This window comes from Leopardus geoffroyi, chromosome A3 (assembly GCF_018350155.1).
Source record: "Leopardus geoffroyi isolate Oge1 chromosome A3, O.geoffroyi_Oge1_pat1.0, whole genome shotgun sequence".
Taxonomy (NCBI): domain Eukaryota; kingdom Metazoa; phylum Chordata; class Mammalia; order Carnivora; family Felidae; genus Leopardus; species Leopardus geoffroyi.
This window is the reverse complement of record NC_059336.1, coordinates 113,441,465-113,455,661: the sequence shown is the minus strand read 5'-3', so window position 1 is coordinate 113,455,661 and position 14,197 is coordinate 113,441,465. Positions and strand designations below refer to the sequence as shown.

Here is a 14,197-nt window from a genome sequence, read left to right as displayed (position 1 = left end):
TTATTCTTAGCAACTAATTTAAAAATTAAAGGTTTTTGCACCATTGCTTGCAATAATTTTGTGTTGTAAAAGTTAAAACATGGGTATTCCTGGAATAATCGTAATGATTCTTGCATAGCTTTACTTTCTCGGACGTTCTGGTAACACAGGAAGGTAGGAAAGGTCAGTGAATTATTTTCTTGCACTCACTCTTCTAAGAACCATGGTCAGTGCACTGGTGAAGTGGGGCTGGTAGTAGGTCTGTTTGTTCTTCTCTTTTCTATCTAGTTTGCATAAGTCTCGTAGAAGGAAGCTCCGCCTGCGGTGAGTGTCTCTGGAGCTACTGATATGAGGAAGGAGGTGAGACAGAAGAGATGGTTAGGAGTGCACCCACCCAGACACACTCCTGAGGTAGACATGAGAGCAACATGTCTCCATGGTTGGCTTTAGTGTCTAGTAATTTGTATTTCCTAAATCACGTCGTACGACCTGTCAGTATGTATCGAACACAGAACCCTCGCCCTGGCAGAAACCATTGAAGCCATCTGCTTTGAATCCTGGGCATTCCTGGCAGATGGTCCTCCAGCTTCTGCTCCCAGTGAAGATGTCAGCGTCTTCTGTCGTTGAGGAGCATTTGCTGTTGAAAAGGTTTCCTCCTGAATGACCTAAGTCCTCTCTTTAGTCCTACTAATACCTTCATCATGCAGCTAGCCTTCTTTAACATATCTGTACTGTGCCATCACGGTCGGACATAGTCTTACTCTCCTTTCTTCACTGGATGCCCACAGGACCTGGTTGCCAGACCTGGCATCGTTCTGCTTGCTGCTCTAGGTGGATCGTGCATTTGCTGAATGCTGGCATGGACGTGTGGACTTCTGTGTCCCCCCAGTGTGCAACCTGAGGTGGTGAGCTTTTTGAGGAGCTGCAGCTCGATGCTCATTTGACAGGATAGATTTTTCTTTCTCGCTTGAAATGGCTAAATATTGGTTGTAAATTTTTTAGCACGTTTCTTCTGGATTCCTCACACATAAGATACGCCTTGAAATGAGAGACAGGCTTTCTCTGAAAATGTGGTGAGTGAGTCACATAGGAGAAATTCCATTTGTGTTTTTCACTTGTAAAAATCACCTCAGTCTGGGCATGAAAACGCAGTTCGGCAGAGCCAGTCATGGGTCCTTGGGATGGTGTCTCACGAAGAAGCAGAGTCTACCACTCTGAGAGAAGAACATTCTGAATGCAAACCTCATCCTATTCTACGTAATTCTCTCCAATGTGACCTTCACTGTGGAGGAGAGAGCATCCTCTTCCTCCTTCTTTTCCTCTAGGCGCTTCCTCCATCCAAATAAGACCTCACAGTGTTGGGTAGTCTCCTGTGTGAGAGCCTTGCCTGTGGCCTCAAAGGTCTCTCAGGCCTTGTTTCTGGCTCACGTTGAAGCCTCTTCATAATTAACTACCTCAAGAGGCATGTGTGAGACTTTGTGCCTTGCTGTAAGCCTGACTTCATCCCTTGCAGCCTGTTATTATCCTGTGTAGACCCAATTTTGAGAGGAACACACGGTTTTGTGGTACCACCTACACCGTCATTTATTTAATCGATTTGGATGGTTTGTGCTGCTTTTGGCTGTGGACCTGCAAAAACAAAGCCATGGGATAAAGCAGCCCGAATCCTGTAATGAAAACCTCGTACCTTTTCTGAAGCCTGTTAGAGAGAAAGAGAGGAGAGAGAGAGAGAGGGAATTTATTTTTACCCTACCAAATAAAACATTCTAGGAATCTGAGGTGAAAATTGGATTTTAACTGCTGCTAAAATTTTGCGCATATAAAATCAGCAAGTGCTGAAAGTTCTGCCTGATTAAAGGGAAGAGCCTGGAGAGTCTGGTGCAAGAATGATCCATATCCGAAGCACACTGGTGTCTCACATAAACCTCTTTGATAAAACTGGAAATAAACATTTCTGGATGTAAGCTTCCTGTGACTGAGCTGAAGGAGTCTGGAAACTACCCGAATCCAGCCATGGTTGCTTCTCTTCTGTCATGTTCTCCTTTGTTGGAGTGTTCACACCACCCCCCCCTCCCCCCACTGCCATCTCCCTGCCCTTCCCTCACCCCAACCCCTATCATTGACTGCTGTTGAGAGCACATAACATCCTGTTGAAATCCCTAAAAAACCACAGAAGCCTGAGGACTTGAACACTATCATTCCCTGTGCCAGGCCTTCCCTGGTTTGGTTTTACAATTCGAACAGGTAGTCACTTAGAGCCTCGGGCAGAATGCTATCTGCCTGGACCCAGAAGTCTGCTGAGTGAATGGTGTCTGTGACCCGCTGCCCTTCTGAGGGCCGCCACCTGCCCGGACGTTCTTGTCACCATGTTGTGCTCAACCAGCCTGGGTGCAACTGCTAACTTTTCTCGGTCTGCAGAGAGCCACTGCTTGGTGGCCTGTAGCTAGGTTGTTTGATAGTTCCTTAGATTGCTTGCACCTTCCGTCCCTCAGAAGTGATCGAGCATGGGCACTGTGTACTGGGGTATAAAGAGACGTAATATACATCTGTGTTTAATTCACAAGCATAGTGGAGGCAGTGGAGCCGTGTGGGATGCGCTGTGGGGTACGGAGAGAGGAGGCGCTCGCTGAAACTGAGGAGACTGGATGCTTCATGGTGCCAGTTCTTCAGAGCTGTGGGTCACAGTAAAGGTTCTCCAGCCAAAGGGAAAAGGATGGCTGTAGGGTATATGCCAAGGAAAGGAAACTGCTCTTGGAAAGACATTTGTTCAGGAAATAAACAATCTTTTAGGGTGTCTGAAGGCTAGATGTGGGGAGGTACAGGGGGACACAGAGAAAGTCGTATGTTCTGAAGCAGGGTAGGGAGGACCCTTGTGTACCATCCCAGGGAGTTTGCAGTCTTCAGACTGTGGGAGTCATTGAGGGGTTTGAATCAGTAGAGTGATGTCATCAGATTCGTTTTCGGAAAAATGACACTGGAACCCGTCCAGTGGGTTCTTTTTTTAGAGGTTGAGGCAGAGGAAGGCAGAGTAACTTCTCAGATGCGGGGTCTGGGCTTAGCCTACGGGGTATCGGTGGAGAGCCACGTGGCCCTTCTTGCCTGAGTGGCCTCAGAATGGGTACAGAGAGTAGAATCTATTTGCCTTGGTCCTTCCTGACCCCATTGAGTTGGTCTGACTTCAGACCCTTGCCTCTCAGGCTCTTCAGACATCGTGTGATTAACCAGGAGATGAGATGCGTCTTGATATTTGACAACTCTAGCCCTGCTCTTCTACCTACTGTCCTTGCTGAAACCTGCCAGCACCTTCCTTGCTTGGCTGACCTCCCTGGGTCAGACCACTTGGCTGTCTGGAGCTTTCATCTCTGCCAAAGCTGATCTGGCACAGCCAATGATCATTTCTTGTACTGTCCTTTCCTGCCAAGGCTTGGTATTATAGGAAGCCCCGAAGACTCTTGTAGATGGGACCTGTGCCATATTTTCCGCGTTTGCACACATGCCATACCCTCAGAGCTCTGCTTCCCATGATCCACACCAGAGGTTCCAACAGACAGTTAAACTAAATTTTAAAAGTTTATGTTGAACTTGTGAGTTGAGGTTCTTCTCAAAGGAAAATCAAGTGGGGGGTGGGGGTGGGGGAGGTAGCATTGGAAATAGGCATTTTATAAAGTGCTCTGAGCAGTGACAGATTCTCCTAAGACTCTACAATGCCAAGAAGCTCTTAGAAATATGCTTGTTCATTAGTGTTGTATGGATTCTGTTCTGGTGTTTTGGTTCGAAGTTTGAGTTTTTTGTGTTTTTTTTTTTTCTTTTCCCCTCTATAATTGTGTCGATAAGAAGGGAACTGTTTTATAATGTGACGGTGAAGCACAGCAGTGTTCTAGAGCTGGGGCATCCTGCACTCAATTAACCTTCGAATTTCACATCTCATCACTGCAGTGTGGCAAGGCGCTCCCTGGCCTTTCGAAGCAGGAGGATTGCTGTGGAACTGTGGGTACCTCATGGGGCTTTAACAAATGCCAGAAATGCCCCAAGAAGCCGTGTAAGTGACGTTTCATTATTCCTTTGAAGGTTAATGTAGCGTATCGCTTTCCTTAGGATAACTGTTCATTGGTGAGACAGCCTTCGACTTTCAAAGAACTCTTAGAGAATTCTAGAACATAGTGCTACAATTTGCACGTCCAGAAATCTTGCTGCTGGTACACGAAAGCTTTACTGTCAATTCTGTGTTGTAAAAAGCAGGTATCAGTTGCCTTCTCCAGTTTGATCACTTATTTCTAAAAAAGCATTTTAAGAGAGCAGTAAGCTAAATGAGGTTCTTTTTCCTCAGGCAAAGAGAAAAGAAGCTGTCTTTAAAATTCATAAGTGTTTCGGGGCGCCTGGGTGGCTCAGTCGGTTAAGCGGCCGACTTCAGCTCAGGTCATGATCTCGCGGTCCATGAGTTCGAGCCCCGCGTCGGGCTCTGTGCTGACAGCTCAGAGCCTGGAGCCTGTTTCAGATTCTGTGTCTCCCACTCTGTAACCCTCCCCTGTTCATGCTCTGTCTTTCTCTGTCTCAAAAATAAATAAACGTTAAAAAAAAATTAAAATTCGTGTTTCAAAAACTGACAAAAAGTTAATGAAGCTGCTGTTCCTTAGGTTAAATTCCTTAAGTGAAATTTTTATCAATTTTTATCAAAACTTTTATCAATAGCCACAACAGCCATTTGGTATACCATAAATGTTCATATTTCACTGAAAAAAGGCTAAAATGGAGAAATGATTGGTTGCTGATCTGGACAAGACAGGTCTACAGTCTCTAGAACACAGTACTTTCCCTGCCTTTTCTTAGTCACCACTTTTATACCATCACAGTTTTCTGTGACATGAATCTACACTGATACCCCGTCTTCTGGTTAGTCTATAAATCGTAGTTTTTAGAACCTATTGATTTGAATAAATCCAGGTTTATGTTCCTCTGTTACTTTTTTCCCAATTATGCCAGTATTTTTAGTTAAAAAAATTTTTTTTTAATGTGTATTTATTTTTGAGAGAGAGAGAGAGAGAGAGTGAGTGCATGCGCAGGGGAGGGACAGAGAGAAAGGGAGACCCAGAATCCGAAGCAGGCTCCAGGCTCCAAGCTGTTAGCACAGAGCCCAACACAGGGCTCAAACTCATGAATGGTGAGATCATGACCTGACTGGAGTCAGATGTTTAACCAACTGAGCCACCCAGGTGCCCCTATTTTTAGTTTTTGAATGTAGCATTAACTTTGGCTGATTTCTAATAGAGGTTTTTTTGAAAGACAGAAGTAAATTGTTTTTTGTAATACACTTAACTCATCACATTTTCCCTAAGAAAGCAAGTGATATTTTTCCTCCATTATCTTCCTTTGCCTCCTGTAACTGAAGATTTTTATAGTAGGTTTTTACACTTCATGTTGCAAGAAATTTCTCATTTGCTTCAGTTGGATAATTTTTATTTACTCTTCTTAAGTTGATTTGATATTCTCATCTGCCTTTCACACCTGTGTTCAGTCTAGAATCTGTCATCTTGGAATCATTGCTCTACAGGTATGACTTATGTACTATTTGTTCTATGATCATTATAATTGGTTACAAATAATTGTCTCATTGCCTCTCATTTGGACTTCCTTGTCTCTCAAACTTACCTGTTCTCTAAATCTTTTGATGCCTAAACTTTTGTTTATTTCATTGATACTGCTTCTGTTTTCTTTTCTTTTGGAGGACTAACTTGTGAAACCACCCACTAAAGTTTCCAGTAAATAATGAATTCTTTATTTAGGGAATGAATCAAATAAATGAGACCTTCATTACTAAGAATGTCCCCTGTGGACTTTCTATGCTGATTTGATAATGATTGGTAATGTGGATTTCCAGCAAGTGGGCTGAGTGTGATAGTTCCTCCTCACTGAAAGATCCATGTGCCAAAATGATTCTGGCAATGTGACCAAAGGGATATCCAGGAGAGATATGGTATGATTTAAAAGAGCATGGAGTTTGGAGCTAGGTAGACTTGAGTTTGATTCCCAGCTTGAGTCGTTTGCTGTTGAGTCTTATGAGGCAAGTGTCTATATCTAAAATGTTGAAAAAAGATTACTTTTTTTTTCAGATGTTTACTTTAGTGGGGGGAGGGGGAGAGGGAGACAGAGGGAGAGAACGCAAGCAGGGGAGGAGCAGAGAGAGATTGAGAGAAAGAGACATGACACAGAATCCCAAGCAGGCTCCATGCTGTCAGCACAGAGCCCAATGCAGGCTCAAACTCATTAATTGTGAGATTGTGACCTGAGCTGAAATCAAGAGTCAGACGATTAACTGACCAAGCCACCAAGGCGCCCCAACTTTTTATTTTTTTTTCATGGCCTTTCCCTCACGTACTGTGTAAGTTTGTCTGTGGGAACATTGTGAAGGAGGCGGTGTGTTTCCCACCTCTAAGTCTAAGGACTTCAGAAAGAGAAGTTCAGTTCTTACAGCTTCATTCTGGGGCCAAGTTCATGTTCTGTCATACTTGTTGCATCTTCTCTCTTATCTTATGCCATTTTCTTATCTCTCCTTCTCTCTGTGTCTTTTGCTTAACTGCTTCTCTTTCCTCCATTTTTCCCAGCCCCAAAGTTGCAAGATAGGGACAGAAGTTAGGGGTACAGAGAATCTTCCATTCTTGTTGTTTTTTTAATCCCTGACTTCTACTCCTGACTTTGTGTCGTTTTTACTTACAGTTGTGTTATCTGAGCATAAATTCCCTGCTTTAAATGGTCTTGTTAACTCTCCATTTTAGTGTTAGTAATAATTTAAGCTAAATATGAACGTACAAAGTTGCTATTCTTACTAAATGCTGATGAAAATAAATTCATAGGTTGGCTCATGTAATGTATAAAATTGAAGAGATTGATTTCATTTCAGGAAGGGCAATGTGGATTATGACTGAAGTAAACCATTAACATCTTGACATTTACTTTGTGCTGTCCTAAGTGACTCACTCCCAAGAAACACACTCAGGGTCACATTCTTCCTGTGTCATTTAAAAACTTTCCTTTCCTTGGTTGGTACTACTCTCTAAATCATATTCATTTTGGAAGGCAGCAGACTTTCCTTGGCTTTATATGCTATGGTTTTGTGTTCCATGCCTTCCCCCCACCTTTTTTTTTCACTTTAAAGTAGTTCAAACTTCAGTTTTCAAATGACTTTTGTTTAATGTTTGAAGTTTTTGTTTAGCCGCATACAGAAAGACCTTTCATTGTTGTTTAGTTTTTACTGCAAAAACTTAATTTTAAATCTGTAAACGATTTCATTAAATACCCTGTACTCTATTAAAAATGTACTTAGCATGAACAAGTCACTTGTCCTTTAGAAGTTTTTAGGAGAAAATTTAGAATCTGAAACATCGAATCCTAAGCTGAGGGAGACCTGAAGAGATCATCTGGTCTGGCTCTCTGCCTTGAGGTTGATGACTGTGGAAACTTTTAAAACAAGATACCATCTCTTTTGCCTTTGAACAGTTCACAGAGAGAGATCCCAGAATCTGTGTAGGCAGCCAGGGTCTTCATTCTGTGGGACAAGACTAGCTGTGTGGCCAAGGAGCTTGAATTGGGGTGATTCCCCACATGCCAATTTCTGCCCTCCTATAACTCGCTATTCCAAGACTGCTCACTGTAACCTTTTCCTAGCTTTTAGAAAGATCTGAAGAGATGGGACATATGACAAAGAAAGGAAGTGAAGGAGGAGAGAGGAACACCACTCGTACATACTCACCCTGTTCCATTAGTGGTGAGAATAAACAGCATGTGTTAGGGGCAAAATAATTTTATTTTCCAAAAGAAAATTTCCTTTTTATTTTGAATTTTCCCTCTTTACTCTGTTCAGGTCTTTATAGTGTTCTAACCACCCATCCTGTTTTGATTATTGCCCTTTATCTGTTGTTCATGATCGTAATGAAAGACTACCTTATGGCAGGAAATAATGGCATCTGTCATCTTGTGAGTGGTTTTTGTCAGGCACTGTGGTAGGCATCTGTATAAATTATGTCTAAAATCCACAGCGACCCAGACCTGCTCAGTAGATGGGAATACTCCCATTGTACAGAATCACCATTTGAATCCCAGAAAGCTTGTCTCCCAAAGTTGCAGAGCTATGGATAGCCAGAGCCATGATTTGAACTTAGGTCTGCTTGGTCCCTGAGCTTATGCTGTATCCATATGCCAAGAAATCATTTTGGCCTCACTTAAGAGCATCAGTTTCAGTGACTAGGGTTTGTTGATAATTTGGTAATTGCCACATTATATTGCTGGTGAAATTTCTGGGCGATGAACCATACCACTGATCACAGAGGCCTTTCTCATCTCCTAGCTTCCTCTCATCATTTCCTGTTCTTCTCAGGTTCATAGTAGGAAGAATCACTCATTACCAAGATATGTGAGCCAGTATTTAGGCGAGCATATTATTTATTGTTGAAACTGGGACACTTTGGGGAGTGAAGTGCTGTTATTAATGCACTTTGCTAGTACAACTGGCATAAGCCAGGACTGTTCCAGACAGACTAGGATGTATGTTTACCCTACTTATAAGAAAATTCAAATGCCTGGAGCAAATTACTGGGCAGGGAGAGAGTCTTTGTAATATAAATGATCACTAACTAGTAGAACATATTAAACCTTCTTATGATTTTTTTAAAAAAATTTTTTTTTAACATATATTTATTTTGAGACAGGGAGAGACAGCATGAACGGGGGAGGGTCAGAAAGAGAGGGAGACAAAGAATCTGCAACAGGCTCCAGGCTCTGAGCTGTCAGCACAGAGCCCGATGCGGGGCTCGAACTCACGGACCACGAGATCATGACCTGAGCCGAAGTCGGATGCCCAACCGACTGAGCCACCCAGGCTCCCCTCTTATGATTCTTTTGATTAACGTTATCAAGGTTTGCTGACAACTACTTGGGACTATATACATTGCAAAATAAGTGGTATATTTATAAGTGAGTATAATGTAAAAGAAACTGATATACATTGAATTGGGTATCTTAGAAATGAATAATACAGACCACTGATGACTTCTGTGGATTAGGTTATCACAACAGGCAGTTTAGGACTGTAAGAATTTAAGCGTGTAACAACGCATTCTTTCTTCCTTACAGCGTATCATGGATATAACCAAATGATGGAATGTCTGCAAGGTTATAAGCGGGTCAACAACACCTTTTGTCAAGGTAAGTTTAACTGAGTTCATTGGTGTAGATTTCTGTTGCTTTGGCTTTTTAGGAATCTTAAGTTATTTGACCACAATTTTCTCATTAGCCCCATATGAGAAAGTCACAACAATGAACTACCTCTCGCTCACTCAATTTATCTATAAGGAAGCAAAGAGTTATAGTGTATGGTTGCTAGAATTAATAGCATTTAAACGTCATGGAACTTTTTTCCCCCCTATGTTAATTTGTGATGAAATCCACAGGAGATTGGATTATATTAACAGAGCACCGTATGGTCTCCATGCTGGTCACTGCCTTTCCATGCGTGGGTGCATGTGCATGCATATGAGTATGCATGTGTACCTAGCAGTGTGCCTTCCTTGCTGACACAGGATTGGGTAGTAGAGTTCCTTTATTTCCCTCTCATCAGAATATTGCTAGCCACCTCAAAGTATTTAAGTATTAAATGTCAGGGTGCATACACATTTCCTAGGCAATAGGTAAAGCTCTGTAGCTAAATGTGAAATGTCCTGAGTGCTTTTGCTCAGTTTATTTTGCACCTTATAGCAGATTTGAACAAGCAGGGGGAACCTCAGAGATCCCGTAGCCCAGTGTCTGTACTTTACAGACCAGGACATTCAAGCCCAGACTGGTGTAGTGACTTTCCTGAGGCTAAATAGAGCTGGGGTTGTAACTCAGGTTTACGAGTACCTAGTTTAGTACCCACATATGATATCAAATTTTGTTTCATTTACTCTGTGGTTTGTCCAATTAATGCTCCTAATTTCCCCTTAAATGTCTGGGTAAAGGAGTTATTAGTAACTTGGAAATGTGTGTATATTAAAATGGAGAAAGAGCCTCCATTAGTGAACCAAAATCCACATTAAGAACACAGCACATATTTTCCAACTTGTTGTCTGGGGCTCTATATCCTTGACCAGTATGTGTTTATATAGGACAGGGTAGATTAAGGTAATGCTACAAAGTCTAGATTAATTCCTATTAAAAGGGTTATGTCAGTGGACTGTCTTAATTACCTGAGAATTTTCTCAGGTTGTTCCATATTGCATCTATCTAACTTTTATGATCTGTAGAGCTCTAGCAAGAAAAGAATTTTCTTTTGAAATGTACATAGGTGTACCATGCATTTTAAAAAAGTGTTGCCTTAAAATATGGTAATCCTCCTGAAAGTTCGATTTAACTGCTCAGGGAGAGGGCACCCAAGACACTGTGTAAGAAACATCTTAGTAACGTGGGAATAATAGATTAATCAATATTACGTAGGAATCAGTAGAATTTAAGATATCCTTAAGAGATTGTATTAAATGGATGGAAGATTGAAATGGATGGAAGAATGAAGATGTTGAATGAACAGATGACTAAATATATATTCTACAGCATAAATGAAGTGATTGCTTCACAGATTTGGATGAAAATCTATATGACAAGCCCTAGCCCATTTTTAGAATGCATTAGTAGAAGCAGAATGAGCAGGGCTTTGGAAGTAACAATCTTGTCCTCTGCTAGTCAGACTGAATTTGGGGTTTGGGTGTTTGGTATTCATTGTCTTTTGGCTAATAAAGTCAACAGAGCTTATGAGGGGCCTGGAATCCTGAGGGTGTTTAGCCCTAGAGAAGAGCAGATTACAGAGAAATAGAATGGCTGCCTTATAAACATGCCTTTAAATGTTGGATCCACTGTCCTACAAAACAAGTCTTTGCTTTTTATTTTTTTTTTAAGTTTATTTATTTATTTTGAGAGAGAGTGAGAGAATGTGAGTGGGGGAGGAGCAGAGAGAGAGGGAGGGAAGGAGAATCCCAAGCAGGCTCCGCACTGTCCGTGCAGAGCCTGATGCGGGGCTTGAACTCATGAACTGTGAGATCATGACCTGAGCCAAAATCAAGAGTTGGATGCTTGACCAACTCAGCCACCCAGGCATCACAAAATAAGTCTTCATGAGTTGCTTCAAAAACCAGTCAATAATAGAATGGAGTTAAAAGGAGGCATATTGACAACTCAGAGCAAACTTTTTCTGTGGAACAGCATTCTCCAACACTGTACTGAAATGCCTTTGGAAGTAGTGAGCTTCCTGCATTGGGCATAATTCAGTAGACCCTTAAAAACAACTGGCCACGGGGTGCTCCAGGGAATTTCTGTCCTGCACAGTCCATGAGGTTGGGAGACTTTGTAGGTACATTCCAGGTGTCTGGTGGCTATCATTACTCTGTTGCCTGGGATAGACGCTATGGATGAGAAGAAAGAAATGACAGCTGGGTCTGTCATACACATTTTAGCGCCTCGATAGGAAGTTTCCTGAAGTGTGCCCTGTGATGAGGTGTGTCTGCCTCCTCTCAGAAGGAGGCGGATCCTTGTTTATCCTTCCACGTTGCAAACCTGCTATAACTAATTATCAGAGATGCTCCAGAATGTTGGGTGCTCCTAATTTCCTGATGTCAAATTATGAAGAATGTGCATGTTTTTGTGGGGTAAGAAGGGGTGGGGTGGGCTTTCAACATTATTAATCCCAGTTGAAACCAAGACACAGAGTAAGTCACTTTACCAAGATTGCACAGAGAATGAGAGGCTCAGCCAGGATTAAACTCCCAAACCACCTCTGTTTCTGTGTGCAACATGGCCTCCTTTACTCATTTTATATGTATCTAAGGTATAACTAATGTAGATACCAGCTCTTTAGAACTAGCCATGCTGTTAGAAGGTACGCCATCTGTTGTGAGGAGTATTAGAAGGTAATGCAATCAATATTAATAAGATTTATTGTAATAAGAAAGGATGGTTATCCAACATATTCCTTCTTCTAGCTGGTTCAAGGTTCTAACAGTGTTTGTAAAAATACCACGATGGAAGTAGAAGTAAACATCGGCCACGTATCTTAGCAAAAGAGAATGAAGGATCCTTTAAATAATTGCTTGATTTTTGTTGTTATTTTTGTATATATCTCTTCTGGTATGAATGGTATGGAGTGACCTTTTGCAAGTTTTGTTCACACTGAGCACAGGAAATGGTTCCATCTCGTTCTTTGCCCTGACAGTAACACCAAATCCTGGCTTACGTTTGTCTCAGGAGGATATTTGCAAAACAGTGTCAGACTTTTTGGCAGGGAATCTGGAGTGAAGTATCACAGAAAATTCTATTTCATGGTGCCTCAAAAAGGCACCGCTAAATTATACTGCAGAGAAGATTGACTCATAAAATAATATGATTTCATTCATCATAATCTATTAAAATTACTTTTGAGAGAAGGGCTTAATTTCACTCCCTTTGTGACACTATTGGTCAGTAAAATGAAATAGAACTTTCTCACATTACATATGTACACTCCTTTTTCCTAGAGCTCGAAGCTTTAGATTTTGTTATCCCAGAGTTTTTCAAAAGGAGCCCATTAACCGCTAATTACTTGTGCGTTCCACATTGTTCTTAGAGTTTAATGTCTTCTCAGTTTACAAAGCACATTTAAAATTAAAGTGATTAATAACTAGAATTACATTATTTCCTTCACCTAGGCGAACTAATGTCCTGAAACAACGTTTAGTAATGTGGGCTCAGTAACAAAGAACCAACTGTGCACAAGTTAATTTGAGGAGCTTTCAAATAATTGCCCTCCAAGTTGGGTTTTTTTCTCCTCTCTAGCGGTGCTGCGATTATCTTTTCAAAGGAATGATTTATTGCACACACACACATGGAGCTCTCAAACCTGCCCTCACTACCCTTAACATTATGGAATTGTTATAATTTGCTTCATTTATCATAACAAACAATACAAGCATATTTCCTGGTAGATCTAGAACAACATTTGTCATTTGATTATTATGCTAAGGTTTGATGTAGAGCTAGAATTAAATGGAATAATACCCCATGAATATGGTAATAGGAGCGCCTGCTTTCATACTCCTTGACTCTGGAGCTCACTTCTTCCCTGCATTTTGAGTATTCTCACTTGCCCATAACTTTGTCATGAGATAAATGAGCTCTTAAAAATGAGGCGTAAATCCAATAAAATGCAATTTGGTTCTGAAATCACTTGGGGAGCAATCTATTTAGTGAAGTCTTTTGTTAAAAGCAAATACCTCTTTGGATACACAGAAATCATTCATTTCATGAGCTGTAGGTATGAAATCAACCTAGTATTATTCTATACATTTTGTTTTAGCATGTGCTGAGAGGTGCTGTGGGCAACGCCACAATATGTAAGTGAGAGATGTCTGCACTTTCATAATCCAGTGTATGTATATTCCTTTTTCATAGATAATCTCAAACATTAACGAATATTCAGTGATCCATAAACATTAATTGGCAGGGTTCCCCTAAGCTACAGACTGAGGAGAGGCCTGGTGAATAAGGCATCCCTCTGGACCTTGGACTCAGTGTAATTAAGTCAGTTGGAAATCAGCAGGACACAGTTTGCTTTGTTCACTCTCCCAGCTAGCTAAATTTTAGCTGACTCGAGATGAGCCCATTACAGCAGCTATGACAGAGCTGTCCACGTAACTTTCCACCTCAATTTTTTTTACACCAGTTATTCTGCTTCAATAAAATGGATTTACAAAACAGATACGATAGGGCATCATTGTATCCATTAGCATGGACAGTCCCAAGTGTGGGATTCCTTTAAGGTGGTGCCCCAAAGTGCATTTGAAACCACAGTTTGTTTGGAATATAGAAAAGATAATGGACTTTTTTTTTTTTTTTCTTCAGGGGCATATCTCTGTGATTAAATGAAACTCACAATCTTAATACTGTGTATCAGTAAGCCATACTTGGGGGACTTGGGGTTATGAAGAGCTTGGCTGGGCAATAGCATCTATTTCAGACACCTTAATGAATACAAAATACTGTGACTGTATTATGGTAAGGATATAGAAGAAGGCTGGTCTTTGAGTACTTCGGGAAAACTAGAAAGTGCAGGTGAGACCCTCAAGAAAACGTATTTGGTTGTAGAAAACGTGGTCTCTGGCATAGCGCTGGGTAACAGAATGAGTCACCGTTTTATAGTTATTTTCAAAGGTATAGTTAATGGACATCG

At 41.2% G+C, this 14,197-nt stretch overlaps 1 protein-coding gene across 15 annotated transcripts in view; it reads left to right on the top strand.

The window, feature by feature from the left end:
* LTBP1 (latent transforming growth factor beta binding protein 1) overlaps positions 1 to 14,197 on the top strand; it is a 402,947-nt gene that overhangs the window by 227,165 nt on the left and 161,585 nt on the right. For all 15 annotated transcript variants that reach the window (XM_045447182.1, XM_045447179.1, XM_045447178.1 and 12 more), the window contains 2 exons: positions 3,916 to 4,018; positions 9,103 to 9,174. In XM_045447182.1, coding sequence (XP_045303138.1) covers positions 3,916 to 4,018; positions 9,103 to 9,174 — 175 coding nt within the window. The remainder of the gene's footprint in view (positions 1 to 3,915; positions 4,019 to 9,102; positions 9,175 to 14,197) is intronic.